Consider the following 21,567-nt stretch of genomic DNA (forward strand, 5'->3'; position numbering starts at 1 on the left):
AGGATGTTTTGTTGTCTATAGGAGGCGCACTTTCACATATCATGTGAAGAGAGAAGGTCAGGATCATCATCATACAGCCTTTGAGGCAGCATGACAACAAATACTCATTTAATCTGTGCAAGAATACAAACCCACCCTGGCATACATGAATAAGCTGACGGTGAGAAAAATCCAAATGTTGCAGAGCAGCCTTGAAAATTTCACTGTGTAAAAAAGACATGCTGCGCCAGAAAAATTTTTTAAGTCTAATTACAGTTAATTCTTTCCATTAAAATCAGCTATTACACACAAAACTGCCTTTCATCTCTTTAACAACTATAATAAAACAAGAAAGGCAAGACTGATTAGTGGGATAAGACATATTTAGCAGCATGTGGTCTATTCTGGGCAAGGTTGATATAATCCTGAGTAGAAACAGCAACTAGAAACAAGATAACTCAATTTTACATGATAAACTTGCACATAGTTGATTAAGTTACTAAGTGATTTTTTGGCATCTAAAAGATTAAAAAAAATCCCCCCAAAAAAATCAGTAATAGTACTTCACTCTGTTAAAGTCTTTTGACCAGGAAGTAGGATGTAAACTCACCTCATCTTTGTCAACTTCCTCATCCACTTCGAATACATGGACAGCCAGTTTATCAGGCCGGGAAACTTTGCTGTAAAAATATGACAATGCACATTAACAGGCACCTACGGTACAGGTTAACGAGATCAGAAAATAACATGTAACTTCATAACAAACTACTACAGATTACCACAGGTGGGGGTAACTAAGTCCTCCACTATGGTTGCATAATTTTGACGTACTAACACTTTAATATCTGCATCTTTCAATTTCATTCTCCTACATTTTAAAAGAAAATATGGTCATTATTAGCTCCAACACTTTTATCTTGTGGCTGTAGCTGCTATTTACTTAGAAGATTAAGATTTTACATGTTAAACATACAAGCCCATATAATACGAAGCATTCTGTAATGTAAACTACCTCACCATATTTAATGTATTTAAACTTAGGACACTTTAAAAGAGATACTTTTTCCACAATAAACACAGTTACATTTGTTATTTAGGTACATTTCAATGCTAATAAACTTTACTTTTAATGGGGTAAGTTACTTGATCAGTGCTGAGTGTCATTGATATTCTTGGGAGTTTGAGTTAAACTTGCTTTGATTTGTCTTCAGTCTTCAAATCTTTCTAGCACATGTGGTCTGAAGTGGTGTGACTGAGATTATGTGTTTTTTCCTTATGTTTTTGTCAATTTTTGTAAGTAATTTTGCATATTTGCAGCTGTCTCAAGACAGTCAGAAAAAGGTGCCATCAAGTTAAACGTAAATTCCAGGAGTGGTGAAAAGCAGCCCTTGACTGCTCATGGAAACATGTTAAGGTGTTTGCTGCCTGCTGGAAAATGAAAATGTGCCAAAGGTAAAAAACCCTTTTACTGAAAATAGTGTGAAGTTTTTAAACAGGCGATCCACGTCACAGTGTTTTGTTTTAACTTCCCCTGATTCACTAAAGTGACAGAACAGTTGGCAGCAGTAATACGGTCAAGGCCATGGTCATCTCATATTCTGACATACTGTCAGTAAAATAGATCTTCTTCTGTTCTCCAGAGAAGAGGCAGGAGCTGATGACACAATCTCTGGACAATGAGGTGCTTTCCACTCTGGCTGCAGTCAGGAATTATCCAGTGCACCATACAAAAAGGAAACACTCTTTTGTTGTGAGGAAATAAGAATTATTTTTCTGCCGTGTTTCCCCTTTCCTTGTAAATAAGTCACGACAACACTGTGTCATGAGCAGGAAACAAGAAGATCAAACTGTGTGTGATTGTGTGCGCACTGTGTGTTTTAGTTTAAAATCTCTGGCATCCATGTATCATGTTGAGTAGCTGTTGTTACTTGCCTATCATAAGAATGTCTTGGCACAGGACCACTTTACCTCTGTGAATATAGAGTACAGTAGAGCTGAGGTTTTTAACTACATACTTACTGTGGAAGCTGTCGAAAGTCTCCAGAATAGTCTTCATACTTGTAGTTGACGACATGCCAGTCAGACTTGTAGGTCTTGATGCACTGAGAAGACACAATGGAAATGAATTACAAGCCACTATAACACTGTCAGCACAGTAAACTAGTCCTTCAGGGTTGTGTTGTTCAGACGCTGTGCGACCATCTGACAAGCACTTCGACTGAAGCGTACTTACACCTTTAAAAGAGTACGCCACTGATTTACCATTGTACTCCTTCGGTATAACATTGTCAGACTGATGATGGACCAGAGATATCGCCTTTTTTGTTCCATGCACTCTTCTGCCTGGTCAAAATCTGGTGCCTACATTACCCACAATGCTACTAGCTCTTAGCCTGCTCCTCGTCTTAAACAGACATAGGGAACAGGCTAGAAAGGTCTGGTAAACTCATTTCTATTAACCCCACGCCCTGAGATTGTATTCATTTTCAAACTTGTAGTCTTCAGACCCAACAAGCACTGACTCAAGCGACATCACTGCTGACAATTTATCAGATTTTGCGCATCTCCCTCTGTGGTGAAAAAAGGCTTTATACAACTTTTTTATGTATCCAGTAGTACCCCACAAGTCCAGCAAACACGCTCTGATGTGGCATACAGGACATTGAGCATTTACTAACAGTTTTTTGTTTTTTTTAAATGAATCCAAGGAAAACACAGTCCCCAAAAAATATTTGTTTTGCGCAGAAATGAAAGCCTCTATGCAGTGAAATCCTTAAGGAAAAAGGAGTATACTGTACAGTGACCTCAGTCTATCCATCCACCAACACAAACTGGGAAGTGTATCTCTCTCCCCCTTAACTTGGAAAGGAGACATCTGTTCATTGTTAGAGTCAGCGATAGGAGCAGCTCATTGGTATCTGTTCTACAGAAATACGTGCCTTTTACAAGAACTGCCCTGACAGGGAGATGAAATGCAACCTGATCAGGAGAGCGATCGGAAACAGAGAGGCTCTCGCTGGGCTAATCTCCACAGCTGTCCTGGTGATGTCACACAACACTTGGCCGGGGGTTTTTGTATCTCTCTGACTTCAGACAGAGGCTCCCCAAACACTGACCTCTGGACCTGGAAGGTGAACTGTCAGTAGCCAGTTGGTCTCTGGCTTAAGAAGACAGTAAGAGCAGTGTGTATGGGCCGGATGTTAAACTATTGTGCTGGTTAGACGAAAATACATTTCCCCTCTCATAGTCATAATTCACCATTTTAACAGCACCAACTGGAAATATTAAACATTTTCCAGCTCCACTGCAATTCAATTACCAAACAAACACCTCTTAGGCACTTCTGTGTGATATGAACTGTAGCTGAACCATTTGATAGTAGACTCATTTGACTCACCACAGACTGACAGGCTCTATAAACCAAAGCTGAGAGAAAATAACCAGAAGTTTGATAAACTGGTGGATTGTAGAAATTAGTTGCACTTTATCATTTCGTAGTCCCCTGAGTTATAAAATGGATATTAACGAGGAAATACAGTACAAATAGTCCAGATGCCTCGTGTAATGAGCCTTAATGAGCCCATTTACCATTTACACATCAGTTTCTACAGGCTACACAAAGTGAGATAGATGCTCCGTTTTGCTGGACTCATGAAATAAAGAGGTTTCTCAATTTGCTGTGATGTGCTATATACTTTACAGCCAATATTTGGTGACAAATTGGGTAATGAGTCACATCAGTGTCACTATCTGACGCGATGTGCCTGTGTGGTGTACTTGCACGTGACATACTTTCCTTACCACTTTCTAACCTCTTGTACCAGACTAAGATCTGTGATTAAATAGACTGTCGACATTTGTGCTGTTAGTTCTAGTGCTTAAAGCTTTTACTCGATGTCTTGTACATAAACGTATTTGTGTGTGTTTAATGTGTCTTTTTTAGTGTTAATGCCGACCTGCACGCAGGTAGTCTCTCTCATCATCAGATAGACTACATTGACTTGGACTTGACCTTAGTTTTTATAAAACAATCAAATGTTGTCAGTGGTTCACTTCTGTGGGATTATGGCTCCTGAGTGTTCCTAACATTTTTCTAAATTTAGGCTGGTTAAATAAAAGTTTTTTTTGTTGTTTTTTTTTGTGCGATACAGCATAGTCTTCATCTGCTTGTTCCAGTGCTTTTGACGCTGCAGTATGTCACACTCATATTGAGGAGAGTATTTATATGTCAGCTATTGTTTTTATAGCTGTAAAAAGTTTTAAATGCATAATTTAAAGCCCCTTTTCTCTATAGAATTAAATATTCTAGTTGTTTATGACTTCATAAAGTTTTGAAAAAAATATTGTTAGGTATTATTTTGTAAAGAGTTTTACGTAAAAATTCACCTACTCTGTCTCATCAGGAGTGTGTGGGTGTGTGATTGACATTGGTCTGATATCAGATTTTGATTAAAATGTTGCTTATTATTACCAAAACTGTTCTAACTTTGGAGGAAAATTGTGAGTTCATATTGGTCCGTATTGCTCATACTAAAAAGTTAATTTAGAAAACAGTTTTTCAGGGCCTTTAAATCAGCGTACCTCTTGGACAAACAGACTCTGGGCCCCCCTCTCTGCATTTTCAGGCACCGTGGGGTAGAGTGTTCTCCCTTGCCGCCTCAAAGTTGAAATCTGCAAAACAAAGCAAGATTTTAACAAAAGAAACAGAACAGGGAAATTACAGCAAACAGACCACATAACATGATCAACATCGTAAAAGTTAAATTGAAATGAAATGTGGAAGACATTTTTCTAACTGGACATCTTTTGTCAGTGTTACAGTTTGTGTTCTCAGCTGGACACAGTTGTTCTGGGTGTTCTTTTAAATATTATTCTGCGCTTGGGAACGAAGCGATGTCTTTCTGAGGGTTCAAAGAGGCGGCATGTGAGGGAGGCAGGATGATTGTCCATAGTGTTCAGCTCCAGGACCCACAGACACACCCCGAGTCTGGCTCTCTGCCACTGTACAAGCTGTGGTTTAACTAATGACCAACAGGTTGAGGCTCTGAAATTTAAGCAAAAGCCCACTCTGATATTCTGAAAAATTCCATTCAACGTATAAAGTGGAAAACCCTTTGGAAATTATATACTAAAACAATGTATGACAAATAGGCACATTAATAACATCCCCTTTGAGCAATTATATAATTAACTGATATGTAGGATCAATACCGTTAAGTTGCTCTTTTACTTTTATTTATACCACAGATAGTAAGAACATCCCCCCAGTAAGAAATGCAACTCCCTTTTCAACTTCACCTTCAACTACAATATCTCATTTAAATGAAGATGCCTTATGACAGTAACTGTTAAGAGATGTGTTGAGGAGTTCTCTTTCGTTTAAAGAACAGGAAACAGAGATACAAACAGTGTCTTGAAGACCACAGCAGAAAGGACTTGCCTCACATGGCTGATAAAGAAAGGAACTATGGCAAAAAATATATCCAAACACTAATAACCTTCACAATCTTTTCTTGACTTACATCTGTTATAACTCCCCCAACAGTACTGTTGTTAAGGAGATGCTTTCGTTGCATCTAACTTCTGCTAAAATAGTTTATGAGATTACAACAATGTTTAAAAATATTGGAGATAGCTGTACAGAAAATATTACACTTCTGTAAACAACCAATAGGTGAGTTTTAGTTTTCCTTTTTTTTTTGTTTTTTTGAAGCAGCAGTGTGAAAGCTAGAGCTCCATTTAAACTTGTGCTGTGAAATGTGAGTGAAATACAGCAACGGGCAACATCATCACCATCAGGTCTCGGCAGGGGGATTAAGCCTGACTGTAAAAATAAAGGGCATTTGATCACACATAATCCCTGTTAGCAAGAGTGAAATATAAATACTACCATTAAGTGAAAAAAACGGAAGCCCCAAGAGGCAAGTGGGGAGGAAAAAAAAAAAAAAAAACTTTAGAAAGATTATCCTGACAAAGATTTTTTTTCATGTTCTTAGGTCATAAACACGAGAGAAAAAAAAAAAATTGATCAAACTCAGAAAATGGATTACCAGTTGTTTTTTTTTTCTCACTTGCCTTCAGGGCTTCCGTAGATAGCCGGTCAGCTGACTGAGATAAAAGGAAACTTTTGTAGTCTGGTTTTGTGCAAGTCAAATGCTTGTCAGCTGCGAGTGTGAGCTGCGGTTACTATGACTGCGAGGGATGCAGACAATATCTCGGTTATCTTTCCCAACACATTTTATTGAAATGATAAGTGCTTTGAGTGGAAATATGTTCCATGTTATTAGTGTACAGTCTTGTTTACTGTAGATCTAATCAAGTGAGCAATTTTTTTTTTTTTTTTTTTAAATATTCTTAATTTTTTTGCAAAATCCAATACATAATTACGTCTTAACTACAACTACTAAAGGGGATATGTTAGCACTGGTATCCAGTCTCAAGGAATTATTTTAAACAAAATTTAATCACACATAATCACTTGAAAACATCATGATCACGGATAAATAAAATGTTTTCCTTCTATTATAAGATACATTGTACAATACATTGTCAATACACTTAGTTACACTGTATGAGGCCGTTTTTACCCAGCAAAGAAGTGATTCCTCTTTTTAACAGTAGTTATGTAGCATAGGGCTTTTTTTCTTAGTTACAGTGCATTGTCTTGCCGCTAACACATAATGTTCGAATACTGTACAAAAAGGGATAGAAACAGCTTTAAGACAGTTTCAAAAGAACTAACTGAGATATGAAAAAAAAACAGTAATTCATATAATAATCATGATCACTGAATCAATCTGTGTCTTAATTGATATCTGGAGTGACACAAAGACAAAAATGCAAAATTGCTCGCATTCTCCTTTCCTCCCTCTTCCTCTCAATGGCCTCATATTCGGTGTTAGACTGTATGGTGGTCGTGTCAACTACGACAAATTCCTTATATACCGAGCTTGTACTTGTGAACCTGAAGTCTCCCCTTCCTCTCTGCTAGCCAGGTTTCCTGCAGGGAAGATGGTAATCTCTACAGTCCAAGCAGGAGAAATAAACAGGCATGGAGGTAAAAGGGAGTCAGGAAGTGGGAAACGGGAAGCATTTGAAATTGGGCTACAATTCACCAGACCATAGGGTCCCTCTGATGAATGAAGACCTACATTAGCATGGAATATAGCTGCACTCAGCAGGACTTCATCACCATTTTATTCCAGAAATCATTCTCCTTTCTCAGGCTAACCTGAACTGAACTGATAACACCAAAACCAATAATGAATTGATCTTTCTAACAAGTATGACCCATGTAGCCAAAAGCTGATATATATCTTATTCCTCTGTGCCACAGAGCTCCATTGTTGTCCAAAAAAACATTAAAAAACACCTGTGAGACTCACTGTTGCAGTGGTTGACATGTTCCTCTATTATAATATAGCACGGCCACTGTAGTTTATTTCAAGTCAATCCCACATACACAGTGCTGTTGCCAAAAATACTCACTAGCCCATCAAATTTGAGGCAGAAATTAGTCCCGAACAAATACACAATTTGCTACTGTTTGAGGAATGTTTGCTAAGAACTACAGTGCCCCGATTGTTTTGCAAATTATTTAGCCTTTTATTGAAAACAAGACTAAGAGTCTAAAGCCATGCCAGCAGGTCTTCGAAGCCGCATTTAGGCAGAGCTGTGCTTTGAGCTAAATGCTAACATCAGCATGCTAATATTCTCACAACAACAATGCTGACATGCTGATGTTTGATAGGTGTAATATTAACCATACTAACCATTTAGTTTAGCATGTTAGTAGACTAACATTTGCTAATTTGAGTACAGTTGAGGTTGATGGGAATGTCGTTAGTTTTGCAGGTATTTGGTCATGAACCAAAGATTTGGAAGAATTTTAATGTTTATCATTAGGTAATGTAGGTGGAAAAGGCAGGGATTGTCAAAGTCATCAGGATATATTGTGTGGGGACCATGTTTGTACAAAAATTAATGGCAATCTATTTAATAGTTGTTGAGATATTTCAGCTTGGTCCAGCATGTTGCACCATCAATAGAGCCATACCACTAGCATAGCTAGTAAAAAAAAAAAAGTCAGCAAGCATCATGAGATTCATGGTATTGGCTGACAATTTCAAAGAGACAGAATAACAACAGCTTTATCCATTAAAGACATACAAAATGTGGTGTTATTCAAAACGTTTTGGGAACTGTCGAGTGGTTTAAGAAAAGGAAAGAGAGTACTGTCCTGATCTGTGGTCTTTTAAGCAGGGATGGGCCTATACCTAGAGAATACCTAAAATCGAGGAGAAGAGGAAATAAGGGCCCCCTCCTGGCAATCCAGGACAAATTTCTCCAGAAGCCTTGCACAGAGAGCACACACAGACCTGCATAGAACTTCCTTGTGCCAACAGCTTCCAGATCAAAAACAGATGGAGGTGATATGAACACTGGCTCACATAAAAACAGTACCAACATATGACTTTTATTGTGCCAGTGGGGCAAAGATAAGGTAGAGGCATGCTAATTGTTTCTACTACAGAGGAACAGACAAAAACAGGTTTTATATAAAAATAACACAGACAGAAGTGCTCTTTCTGTCTGTTTGTACCAGTTTTGAACTGTATACTTAGCCAAGACTCTATGCATACTGAGGTTTCTGTAGGAATAAACACTAGCCATACCCCCTTTAACTATAAGCACCAAAGACGGAAACCTCCCAGACAAGAGTCTGGCAAGGCTGAAACAGATGTTAGGTTCAATCAATGTGCCTCTTGTGTTTTTTTTTTCTCAGTCAGAATCACCTGTCCGCCCCTGACAACGTACTGTTTGTGTGTAAAGCCGGTATGTTATGTTCATAGCAGCGGGCTGGAAGAGTGTGATAAAAGAGAAGACAAAGTCAAGGCTGCCCCGCTGTCACTGAGCATCCAGCTGCCAGGTCTTTCAAACTGTAAGAGCGACTTTATCCAGAGCCGAACCCAAAGTTAGAAACGCTTCCTTTTATCCTTTTCATTTTTAATGTATTCCACACTGCCTTCTTCATTCTCATTTATGAAAGTTTGTACAGCACAGTGATTGAGAATTAACTAAAGGTTTATTGCTCTAAATACACCATTAAACATTCAACCAGCATCATTGCCAGGTTTACTTATGTGGTTAGTTTGATAGGGGTTTTAGTCGTTTGGACTTAAAACAAACGTCACTTTTATGGAAAAAGGTTTGTGTCAAATCTGCTCCCACATGACAAAACCATCCTACATATACTGTGGATCAAATAATCCTCATATGCTTTTGCAAGATTCTGTTTAGCTGCTGTCAAAAAATGTTTATATATGTTTATACATTTATAAACATATGGCTTTTTCATGTTAGCAACTCACAAAATAACGTTATCCTTTATACAATGCCTATGTTTACTATGACAAATATGGATTTGTGAAGGTGTTGCTGCTTGGTAGCCGACACAAGTATGATGTATGAGTATGATACTGGTTTTGGTGAAAACTGCAACCTTTTGTGTACACTATCTGGGAATTTCATTCCCATTAGAGCTGTGGTGGAAGATTTACAGAAATCTCTTGAGTGTTGTCAGTGTCTTACGTGGAAAATCAATTACAGCTCCTCTACCCATATTTTACACGCACATGATACAATAAATAGTACATTTATACAACATCAGTTAAAGTGTGTAAATCAACAAAATCACTCATTGTTTGTACCATTTTACTCTCCAGTGTATAAACATTCAGACAAAAGTTACTAAAGTCATCATGGTTAGTGAAACATGGACCTTTTTCACTGCGAGCAGAACGAAGAGGGTTAAAAAACTTCCACTGGACCGTGAGACAAAGTGGCAGGGTCAGAATTGAGGATGCACTGTACATCTCATGCTGCTGTTGGTACGAAGATCTTTGAAAGAAGTGCCATTTCCTGAGGTAACAGCACTGGGCCAGATTTCCACTTTGGATTTTCCACCCTCAATCTGGAAAGTGTGAGGGAGTGTACGTCCTGTACAATGTGGCTGGAGATAACACTTGCTCTATCACAACATAGGAGACTGAATGAGCCAATTAAACAGATGGCCCCTGACCCCTCTCTCAGTATAGCATGCAAGGATGTAAACAAAAGGAAAGCCTCTGTGAACGACCCCACCCAGTACTCACAACACTGGCCACGCCTGGGCCAAAGGAAAAGACTGCAAAATCCAAACAAATACAACAAAGAAAACACGCAAGTGGGTGTGTAAATAATGATGTTGGACAGATAACAATAAATAGTTTGACCTTGTATGGAAAGGGAGCACAGTCTCAAAAAACGTTTTTATTGACTTACTGTATAGGCAGTTGAACTGTGTAATTTCTACCATTAACGCACGATATTTAGGGGATATTTTCCCCTCAAAATGCCCCACTTTCCACAACAGTAACATGAGTAGCCCCACCAGAAATCAAAGCCCCAGCTCTGGCAGTATTATTACCACTCCCTAAGCTACATACCACCACTAACTTTACATCACTTCCATTGTTAAAACCTTATTCCTCACCAGTATAATCCCAGCTACAAGACTCAGAGCCAAATTTACTCCAGTAGGGTTTTTACGTCAGTTTTTCGAGTGTGGATGTGACGCATTCCAGCGAACATGAATGAATCGGGTGTTAAACTCACCTCAAAGTCCTCCAGGGGGAACTGCAGCATGTCTCTAAGAACATCGCTAAGGATCTGGGTCTTCCTTTGCAACACTACATTTTCATAGTCCAGCGGCTCGATGACCTTGGGTTTCACCTGGAGAACACAGACGAAGCACTCTGTTACTAATTGTTTTATGTTTGCAAATGATTTCCAAACTAAAACTGACTTACATGCATCACAAGATAAAGCTTTTAGGGAGATAAGTAGTTGGCACATATAAGTTCTTATAGCTCTTATCTAAATCCAGTAGACTGATGGCAGGAAATGAGGGGAGAAAAAGATGGGTAATGACATGCAAAAAAGACCCCCGATTGGACACAAACTGGAGATGTTGCAGATCATAGACCACAGGGCTTTTAGATCTGAGTGAGAGAGAAAGAAACCAAAAGATCATGCACACTGTCAATTACTACTCACTTTATTAATGTTTGGTCCTCAGACCTCCATTAAGCATAATTTATTGAATGTGATGATACTTTCACCTTTATTTTAAATACGCTCTATAGGCTTAAAGAAAGAAACCTTCCCTACTATGTGTATTTTGTCAAATTTCATCTTTTGTGGACTAACTGGAAGTGAGTTGAACCCAATAATCCTGGAAGACCTCACAACTAACAAACTGCTGTCCAGTATATGCTCAGTACTGGAGACTAGTATATACACTGAAAATGAATACAACATTCAATAAGAGCAAAAAAGTAGAGGTTTAAGCGACGTCAGTGCAATGATGTCTTTAGTCAACACATCTCACGTCTGAGTGCAGCATCCAATCCACTATACTGGTAAAACAAGTTGCAAGCAAATTGAGAAAGAATTTTATACCTGTACACATTAAACTGAATGCTGTTATTGTCAGATGCAATTGCTTACTAGGCACCAAAAGACCAAAAATGTGGGTATGATCTTCTTAGTGCAAGGCTACTTACTTAACCAGCCAAATTCAACAGGTGAAGCATATACCTTTGCAGAGGAGCAGACATGACTCTAGCCTGAGCCTGATTGATCTATCTGTGCTGTCATGTTGGGCCGCAGAAAAACATGCTATGTGTTAGATATGCTGCGATATGTCTATCAGGGCTCCATCTGCCCAGAGAAAATGCATGCGCCTTCGCAGTGAATAGGTGTTGATGAGCTTATCCCTCCATGAGAGCAAAAACTCATGACGTGTCTGTCGAGGAAACAAGGAAACAATCAAACTACACTTCAATTAAAGACACTTCATACAACAACAAATTATCGTCTCCAGTATAAAACTTCCATCATCCTCTTTTACTTTTTGTGTACTTAACAGAAATGCACAGCAGATGATAGTTTGAGCTTCCAGATGCTATGTTGTTTCGTAGCTGACTCTCATGAGCAGATGTGACTACACTATCAAAAGATGATTACAGATTAATGGTTCATCATGCCATAGTGTCTGCATAATGTTACAGTACTAAACCACTAAAGTCCAGTGGCTGAGGCTAGATAGCGCTTGCAAGCTGCAAAGATACAGTGGCCATTAGATAAAAAACCGGCTGTCAGCACTTGTAACTGATGGGACCAGATAATAAATGTAACAGCCAGGGAGTCTGCAAAGTGTAAAATGAACAGTGACACATCGCCGTAATTGAGGGCTGAGTGACAGCACGGCTCATATGTTGCGTCCACATCTGGGACTGATAACACTAACATGATCTCAGAGGGAGAGTCATGGATATTGACCTGCTTAAATACATGTTTCTAGCAACCTTTGTTAATAACAGAGCACCAGCTCAAACTGAGGACAGAGGGGGCGAGACCTTGTATCAGTTCCAAGGACAAGGAAGGGGATAGCAGAGCAGAAGATGGTGCCACCATGTCTGCCAATGTAAGCAGGTTGTGACATTATCAGTCAACTTTCATTCACAGCTTGATCTGGACACAACACACATGTAGTTACAATTAAATGCAGTCAAACTTCAGCAGACTATTTCCCCTCTACTATAGGAGAGAAAAAGTAGGGAGATTAATGCAGGCAGGACAGGTAAATCAGGAAGGAGTTAAAGACGTCAGAGAGATAAGATGTGCGTTTGTCTACATGTCTACGTCTTGCGTGATCTGATGCTTAAAATCTCTTAATCTGTATACAAAGCCAGGCATCCTGTACAAGACACTGATACCCTAAGAACATCAGGTACACAAAGCTGCATTGTCATCATTAAGCAATGTCCAAGAAAACAAAAAAACACAGACAATGAAATGGAAATAAATTAACCAGGGGAAATACCAAACATCTTCTGCAAGTGAGAGCGATTTTGGGTCAGAAGTGACAGGAGTTAATAATAAAACAGCCTTGGGACGTTGACCACCCTCATGTAAAAAAAATCAATGAAAAAAAAAAAAAAATCTTATTGCCCAGAAACCCGGTGAAGCTGAAGCTGCAGAACTCAAAACCCCTGCAGTTAAAGTGGCTTAACAATTCAGATTTAAATAAAGCAGCTGCTGAAAGATTTGACCCCATCAGAAGGATGGTGCCCTCTTCTCCCCAGTGATGGATTCTGTCGTTGCTGACTACTGTTTCCCTCTAAATCCCTCTGGGCTCTTCCAGATTGCTTTGTCAGTGGCTCAAGGTGGTCAACCACACAGTACACTCAGCGCTGAGTAAGAAAATGAGCATTCATAAGCAAGAGCTCTGTCATTCCTTCAGCCCACAGTGCTTACCATGTTCAATGAACCTAGCCCCTACTTTATATCGTATTGCTGTCATGGAAATGACTTTATTTTTTGTCACTTTAGTTTCTAATTGTCAGAAAATAGTGCAACTAAGCTTCAACAATAAAATCAAACCAGAACAATGCAAGTTGCATATTCCACATCTGTATCATTAAGTTAACAAACCGTCATCCCTGGAAAGAGCATACAAGAAACTTATGAAGCCATCTCCTCCACTCCCTCTCCACAGCAATCTAGCAGCTGTTTAGTTGCAGCTCCCACTCCTCCCATCACTGCACCCTCTCACGGCCCGAAACAATGGTGCTGTGTAGTGCCTCTCTGCTAATTTGATACATCAAATCGTTTGCTACTGCCTGTTCAGATGGTTCTGTAGAGACCCGACCACTGGACACCTTCAATCGCAGGGAACTAAATGATCACTGACATCAGGGTTGACTTTTGAGCCAAATAAAATGTTTAACAAGCTAAGGTAATCTTTAAGAATAAAGTTGAGGAAATGCTGTGCTGCTTCCCAAGTGCTGGTAAAGTTCAACATTCCTCTATGCTGGTGCTAACGTTGCACATTTTGAATGTGAGCTGGCAACGTTACGTACGTTGAAAGAGATGACAAAACACCAGACACCTGTTTCGTGACATTATGACTGTAGTTATCATTTACAGCGCTGTACAATGTAAGTTGACTTGTACATCAGAACAGCTTTGACAAGCCAATGCGTATTTTTCAACAGGTCTTATACGTCTATACTAAGTGTATATTAAGTCCTTGAATGACTTACCGCCACCTGTGGCACAGTGTCTACCTCAGCCTCAGCTGTAGCCAAGCTCTTGTACTGCTGCGGACTCTCAATGACCAGCTCCTTCTTTGGAGCTTTACTAGCCCTTCCTTGCATTGTCAGCAGCTGTAGTAAAATATCTCCGAGCTAGATCCCAAAGAAAATTGGACAGCCAGCATATCCGATAGAAAAAATCCTTGTGCTGGATAAAGTTTGGGAAGTTTCTCCCTCGCAGACTTGCACTCGCTCTCACCCTCCCTTCTCAGACTGCTTTGACTGTAAGCAGTGGACTCACACCCAGGCTGAGGAGGTGGCCCCTCCTACACTCAGCTGTGCGGCCTGGGGGAGTTAAACATCCTCTCTCACACACACACACAAAAACCATGAAGCTATCTGACCTCACACAATCCACCTGCACAGTGACACAGGGTTGACAAAGGCAAACAAAAGATACACATTCCTCAAGTATTACAGGCCGGTCAGGGACTGTCCACACCTTGTGCGGGGCAGCTGAAATAAGAGCAAGCAACAAGCTAGGAGAGAATGAGACAACATTGAGGTACTTCAACCACATATGTGCAGCAATATTCAAAGAAATCAGTCAAGCATCTACAGAAAAAATACAGTATGAGGGCACCCACTCGCAAATTCCATGTAAACATTTCAGATAGGCTGCCAGACTGAACTCATCAGATTGTATCAGACGCTTCAGAAACAACATGGTTAAATCTTGACCCACATCAGCCGTAGACTGAAGGGCACATCATTCAACTCTGTGTCAGTCAGCAGTGCAGTATATCATATTAGTCACTAACTGTGACAACCATTAGTCACTGAAGTTTTTATTGTTGGCCTGCTCACACTGCATGACTGCAGCTGAGATAGTAACTGTAGGTAATCACAGAATTGAGACTGGGCCCAGCTTCTGTCTCGCTGCTTGTTGATGCAACTGCTTGAGGGGCATTCCAACATGACGCAGCCCCAGTCAACCCACCTAGGAGTGGGCCTGACCTACAGATTCCTCGGTGGGCCACAGCAGGGGAGGATGTTATTTTTTCACGCTTGCTTCTGAGCTTAAGGCCAGCTGCTCCCCTCCCATTGTCACATGCCTCTATGGGCCCCACACAGGAATTGGTGATCAATATGACATTAATACGAATATTTTCTCATATCAACAAATACCAAAATAAAGCAAATTTATGCAGAAACACGTATGAAATAATCAAATGGATTTTGGAATCATTACTTAGAACAGCAGGATCTGGTAAAATGTTAATGTATGATTGTTTAATCAACCAAGATACAGATCCAGTGAGAGTCAGTAAGCTTTAATACAGAATTATTTAAAAGATTAGTTGATTAATCAATTAGTCAGTCATCACAAAAATACTCAGCAGCTATTTTGATAATCAATTAATTGTTTCAGTCATTTTGTAGAAATAGGGAAAAATATGTCTCACACACTGTCTGGTTTCAGCTTTTCAAATGTGATGATTTCTTTTTAACAAATCTGTATGTAATTGTAAACTGAATATTTTTGAGTTTACAGGTCAAATATATTTGGTAAAACAAGACTTTTTGCACCTTGGGATTTTACAAACAAAATATAGGATGAGCTTATCAAATATTGCAAAGTTTTAGATTTAACTACTGAACAGAATATAAAGCAAATTGAAATTTGCTCTGTTTTGACCAACTACAACAGTAAAATGCAACTTAGACACTGATGCATTAGAAATAGCAATTGATACTATAGTAGAAAACTCGCAGGAGCCATTTTTTGTTTATTGACTACTTTTACTTTTGATATTAACTCAAGTAGCATTTTGAATTCATTTTGAAAAATTGTGATAAGAAGGCAGCCTGCAGTGTTGAAGGTGAAGCAGTTATGAAGCAGGTAGGTAAATGGTGATAATGATAGATCAAACGATATGGGTGAAGGCTTTTTGGAAGTAGTCCCAATTGTGACAACAGCACCTCTTACTAAAGCCATGACTCATTCACATAGTTTTCCCAACGGAAACCTTAGGGAAAAAAAACAAAACAAAAAAAACAATACACCTACAGTTTGTCAGGAATAGTAAAATTCTTGAATTTAAATTAATTTTTAGCTGGATATAAATTTGGCTACTTTAAGTCTGCTGCTCATTGGACAGAGCAAGTTTTAAATAATAGTTGGCTTAAAATAACTATTTGTTTGCTGTCTTATCTGAAGACAGACCAAATGATCAATATCAGTTTAATCTCTGTTTCCAGTACACGGTGAAGTCTGGGCTTTGTTTGATGTTATCTATTTTAGCTTGAATTAGTGAAGAAGGGGGAAACAGTTAGCGTTAGCTAAGCATAGGCCACTGGTGCCTTCCAACCATTGCTGTATTTAGCTAGTTTCAAATACCTCCAAAGCATTCTTATCTTTTTATTTAAGACATGCAAAATAAAAAAAATTAGGCATGGTTAATGGTTAAGGTATTTCCTTACCAACAACACCTAGGCCCAGTGACTATATGCAGCATCTCATAGTAAAGTTGCCAGCTTTGAATGCCATTGTAACACACTATTCCCAGGAGCTAACAATGTCAAATGTAACTAAAGAGGACTTTTCTGGAGTTATTGAAAGGTATCTTTTGTTTTTTTTTTCACCTCTGATGGAGGCTAGATGTCCACTCCTGCTTCCAGGATATGAGCTTACTATCACTCTATCTAATATCTAGATTCAAGCAAAGTGACCAGGACATATGGCACCCAACATATCTTTGTATCGTGAGTGCCAGGGTTCTTTCATGGGGAGAGAGGCATGTGACATTGGACAGAGGTCCCCAGCTGAAACACAACCTGGGATGTTGTGTTTATATAGTATGAGTCTAGGTAACTAGGCTACCAGGACACCCCCAAAGTTCCAGCCTATCTTAACCTGAACCCAACCGCTGGGAGGAGTTCTATGGGCAAAAAAAACCCCCCCCAAAAACAAACCTCTTTTTGGAAGGGAAACAAGACCAGGTCACCTCTGTGTTTCCCATCATAAGGCCACATTCTGCAAGCTTAATAAAAGCTGACAGAGCAGTTCTTTGTGAAGGACCTGGTGTGAACTGCCCTTTGGCATAGACGCAGATCAGCATACCACTATATATGCAGGGACTGTCTAAGTGTGTTCAAAAGATATTAGCTAATCCTTTGCGTCAGGTGAAAGCAGGTGTGATAATGGTTAAGAACAGCAGGGTGAATCATCATACATTTCCTGTCGGGGATAACTGTGTGCTTTCCTGTCATTCTCAAAAGTAAATCATGTACATAGCAAGCAGATGATTTCCAGGAAACCAAAAAAAAATAAGCTAAAATAATGAAAGATGCATGAAGGATTATATTTCTTATTTCAACTTGTCCCCCCCCCCCCTCCTCTAACCACAATCATGGGGCCAGTTTTATCAGACAGTTTTGTAAAACACATGCTTGTTTACCTTAGTGCACTCCCTGATGCTATGGTTAAACACTGTTTCATTGATGCATAGTTTAATCCACAGAGCTATTTTGTAATCTGACCAAGAGACTCAGCAGCAACAGCAGTAGACACTGTATTGTTCAATAGAAAAATGTAATTTTAGTGGGGCTACCCACTCAGCTGCACTATAACATACAGGCTACAATGATAACCCATTGGCTTCACTGGGCATTTCCTTTAACGTAGTTAATTGTGCATAGAGAGTAATGCCACAAGTACTAGCTGTTTGACTTTGATTTCTTTTTTATACAAAATTGGACTTCCTCTCCCAGACATCTCATATCTGCAGCAATGAGAGATGACCTCAGAAAGACTTCCTCTCTACACAGCAACCCTGGTACTTTATTCCCAAGTGCCTGACAATTACAAGTGTGGGTCAGTGCTCAATTTTTTTTTTTTTTTGGCTTGTGCTTAAATCAAACTCAGACTGTATTTCTTTTGGCCAGCTGGCCCTTGGGTCTTAGCAGGAAGGCCCACTGAGCCCTTTCTAGTGGCAGAACAAACACTTGTGTTGAGCAACAAATGGTTTTAGTTGCCAGCAGCAGACCAACAGGATGTGCTGGAAAAAGTGAATTCTGGTCACGTGCAATTTAATATGCCCTCTACCCAGTGCAAATGGATAGGTAGTACATATGTACAAAATGAGGTTGTTTCTTTGATAACTACACACTGCAGGGCTGTGCCTGTGATTCTGAGAGGAGTACAAGGAATAAAAAAAACAACCATGTTGATGGATAATCAGACTGAATTGCCATTTAATTTGACTTCTTTCACATGAATTGCTGAACAACTCAGAGATGTGGGCAGTGATTCAGATGTCTGGAACCAGGCATAAACTAACCAGGCAAAAAATATAAATTTTTGAGATATAATTTATTAAAAAGGTTTTGCTGTTGTCCCCTGCAGCCATTTAAGAGTTTTTTTGGATTTAATTTTGTGTCATTGCTGACTCATTTTATTATAGTACTGCGAGGAGACACGAACAGAAATTAAACAATAGTTAATTTAGATTTAATGTCACATCATCTTGCACAGGAGTCAAACAACGTAATTTAATTATATACAGTAATACAAATATAAATTATATTTAATTAGAATGTTTTTTCATGGTCAAATTTGGTTTGAACCGCATAAAGCTTGTTTAACATTTCCACCCCAGATGATATCAGCCCCGATCCAAACTTACTATAGAGCGACATTTGTCAAACATGACAATACTGCAGTGACTATAGTTGTTCAGTTTGGGGAGAGAGTGGTGTAATCCACCATTGCCCCGTTTCCCTCCCCATTTCATTTTTTTTTTTTGTTGATGCAGTCTGTGCTTAACTGTTAATGCGTTTATCTCTGTCTGGTTGTGTGTACAGAAAATCAAAAGGAAGGGCCAATAAAAGGGTGCCTTATACACTGTTCAATTTTGCTGTAGTCTCTCAATAAAAATACAACTGTTAAAAACTCTCCTGAGTACCCACATCTATCAAGGGGCCTGGACAGGACTTCGACTAGACTTCTCAGTTACATAACAAGGGCTTGATGCAATCACTGTGCCTTCCCAGTATGAGCCAAAGCAAAACAGGGTGTAACCTGGAATGTATCAAAAAACACGGCCCACCCCTCGCCACCCTGCTACAGCAGCAGCACCAGGACCCACCACCTGATTTCAGTCCATCCCCCAGAGAGTTTTGAGAATAAGATTTTAAAATGGAGATAATAATGACACCATGCTATGTCTACACTCTCTGTTAATAACATCAATATAGTAGGATGTTGGATACAATAGCACCAGAAATAACAGGATGTAATCATGAGGCAGAGACAGTCGTCTCACATTCCAGAGGTAGAAAATAAAAAAAAAATGCACTGCACTCAGTATTAAAATGGAAATCTTTCATATTTACAATACTAAAGGTCATTACAGCTAAAGAGCAAAAATTTAAGTAGGCTGTATTGATCAATACAACCCTTAAATGTAACTGACAGTATTGAATATGAAAAATGCCGCCCTGAAATCTGTGGGAAAATCAAACTGCTGTTGCCACAGTGTCTTTTAAGCATAGATAATGGTCCTGTGCATCAATCGGCAAGTGAGCAGCACACAGACAGACAGACACACACACACACACAAATGCTCAAACACATCAATGCTGTGAAGCCTGAAACCCTTAGAGCAACTTCAGGATGGCTGAACATTTCAAAAGTAGAGAGCAATCACAAGGAAAAACCACCCTGTAGCCGAGCAAAGTGTTCTGTTGTTTTATTGTAAGTCCATTAGGCCAAGACATGAAAGCTGTAAGGAGGGTGATTGTATTAGTTCTCTTATGGTGTGTATGTAACACTGGTTGTCTGTCAGGTGCTCCACCTTTAGAGAGATATCAAAGAGAAAACATCGTCATAGTGCACTAAAGGTTCATGCAGAGATGTGTACTTGCAGTGTACAAAATAAATTATGATATGGAGCCAAAAAATGACTTATTTGTCAATAAATTAAATAATTAATAAATTAATTAACTAACTAAAAATTAAATAATGCTGAAATTTTTCAATTAATAAATAAAAAGGAAAAATATATTTCTAAAATGCTGAAATAAATACATGAATAAATAAAAAATAATGAAAATAATAAATTATAGAATAAATATAAAAATCAATGCTGAATTAGATACAAAAATAAATAATCAAATGCGTAACTGAATCAATAAATGCATCATGTTGGTAATAAACTGGAATTTAAATGAATAAATATCAGCAAGCTGTAAGATCTTCTGCGTCTAAAATAAATAAATGACGAAATGTTAAAAAAAAAAAAAAAGAATTAAACAAATAAAAATTTAGAAATACGGATATAAACAAAATGTAGATGTGTAGAAATTTAAAAAAATAAATTGAATACATATTTATTTATTACCAACATGATTTATTTGTCTTTTATTTATTAATTAAATATTCTCTTGTTTATCTCCAAATTGACTGATTTATTTGTTTATGAATACATATTTTTTCATCCTCTATGTTATAAGAATAGGTAATCGCTGATAATCACAAAATTTCACAATGCCATATTTAACACAGATGCTTGAATGAGATGTCTTCATCAAGGAGGAGTAGAGAGCATTAGTCATATAATTGTCTCTAATAAATGGATTTAATCTGTAAATAGTTTATGGTTGATGACATGCAGGCTTGGTTTGGTATTTCATCAACTCCAACACAAGGAACTTATAAACACAGAATAATTGACAAATTAGGCACGGTTCATGGAAAGCAAAAGCATCACAGGTCTAAATTAGAAGTATTACTCCTAAAAACATCACTGGATGAAAAGCAATTTCATCTTTGAACTAGCTGACATCATCACTTTCTTTCTCTTTCCTTGCAACAACATTCCTCTGAAAAAACTAGCCGACACTTCAGCACTTCTGTTACAGCGCTGGGCTAATGTTGGCCTCAAATATTTAATAAAAATAAAGGAAGGAAGTTGACACTTTGTGAAAGCAAGGGATGACGACACTTGAACACTGGAAAGTTTTCTTGATAGCTTTTCCTGAGAATAAGAATGAAACATGACACGGTTGAATTACAACAACTTATGCATTGCTGTATTATCTCAAATAAGGGACTTTTATTTTTAAAGGTAGATCACTTCCTGAAGAGAATGAGATGCGAATTTCCATGAGGAAGGAAAAGGCCGAGCTGTTGTAAACAGTGAGTAAAATAACAGAGCGGTAAAACAGCCAAAACTGGCCGTTTAATTAATTATTCCATCCCACAGAGCTTTGTCTGTGATTGTGAACATGTAAGTGAGTGTGTACCTGGCCTTTAACCCCATTCTCTGTTTTAAATTCCCAGAAATAATGACCTGGTGCAATCAGAAGGAATTAAAAGGGTAAACATAATGGTCTATATCTTTTTTATAACCAGGCCTAATGGATTAAAAAGGTGCAAATAGCA

The 21,567-nt window shown here is 38.6% G+C and overlaps 1 protein-coding gene across 8 annotated transcripts in view; it reads right to left on the bottom strand.

Annotated features, from left to right (window-relative positions):
* The window catches only part of zmp:0000001200 (dedicator of cytokinesis protein 9), an 83,951-nt gene that overhangs the window by 34,836 nt on the left and 27,548 nt on the right, over nucleotides 1-21,567 (bottom strand). For 5 of the 8 annotated variants that reach the window (XM_040148358.1, XM_040148357.1, XM_040148356.1 and 2 more), the window contains exons 2-5: nucleotides 10,636-10,752; nucleotides 4,561-4,650; nucleotides 1,999-2,081; nucleotides 590-659 (exon numbers count right to left, since the gene is read on the bottom strand). In XM_040148358.1, the coding sequence (XP_040004292.1) occupies nucleotides 590-659; nucleotides 1,999-2,081; nucleotides 4,561-4,650; nucleotides 10,636-10,752 (360 nt within the window). Of the gene's footprint in view, nucleotides 1-589; nucleotides 660-1,998; nucleotides 2,082-4,560; nucleotides 4,651-10,635; nucleotides 10,753-14,129; nucleotides 14,385-21,567 lie in introns of those variants that run through there. The other 3 variants (XM_040148359.1, XM_040148360.1, XM_040148361.1) reach the window with 1 other exon arrangement.

The sequence above is a fragment of the Xiphias gladius genome, chromosome 16 (assembly GCF_016859285.1).
Source record: "Xiphias gladius isolate SHS-SW01 ecotype Sanya breed wild chromosome 16, ASM1685928v1, whole genome shotgun sequence".
NCBI classification, from domain to species: Eukaryota; Metazoa; Chordata; class Actinopteri; order Istiophoriformes; family Xiphiidae; genus Xiphias; species Xiphias gladius.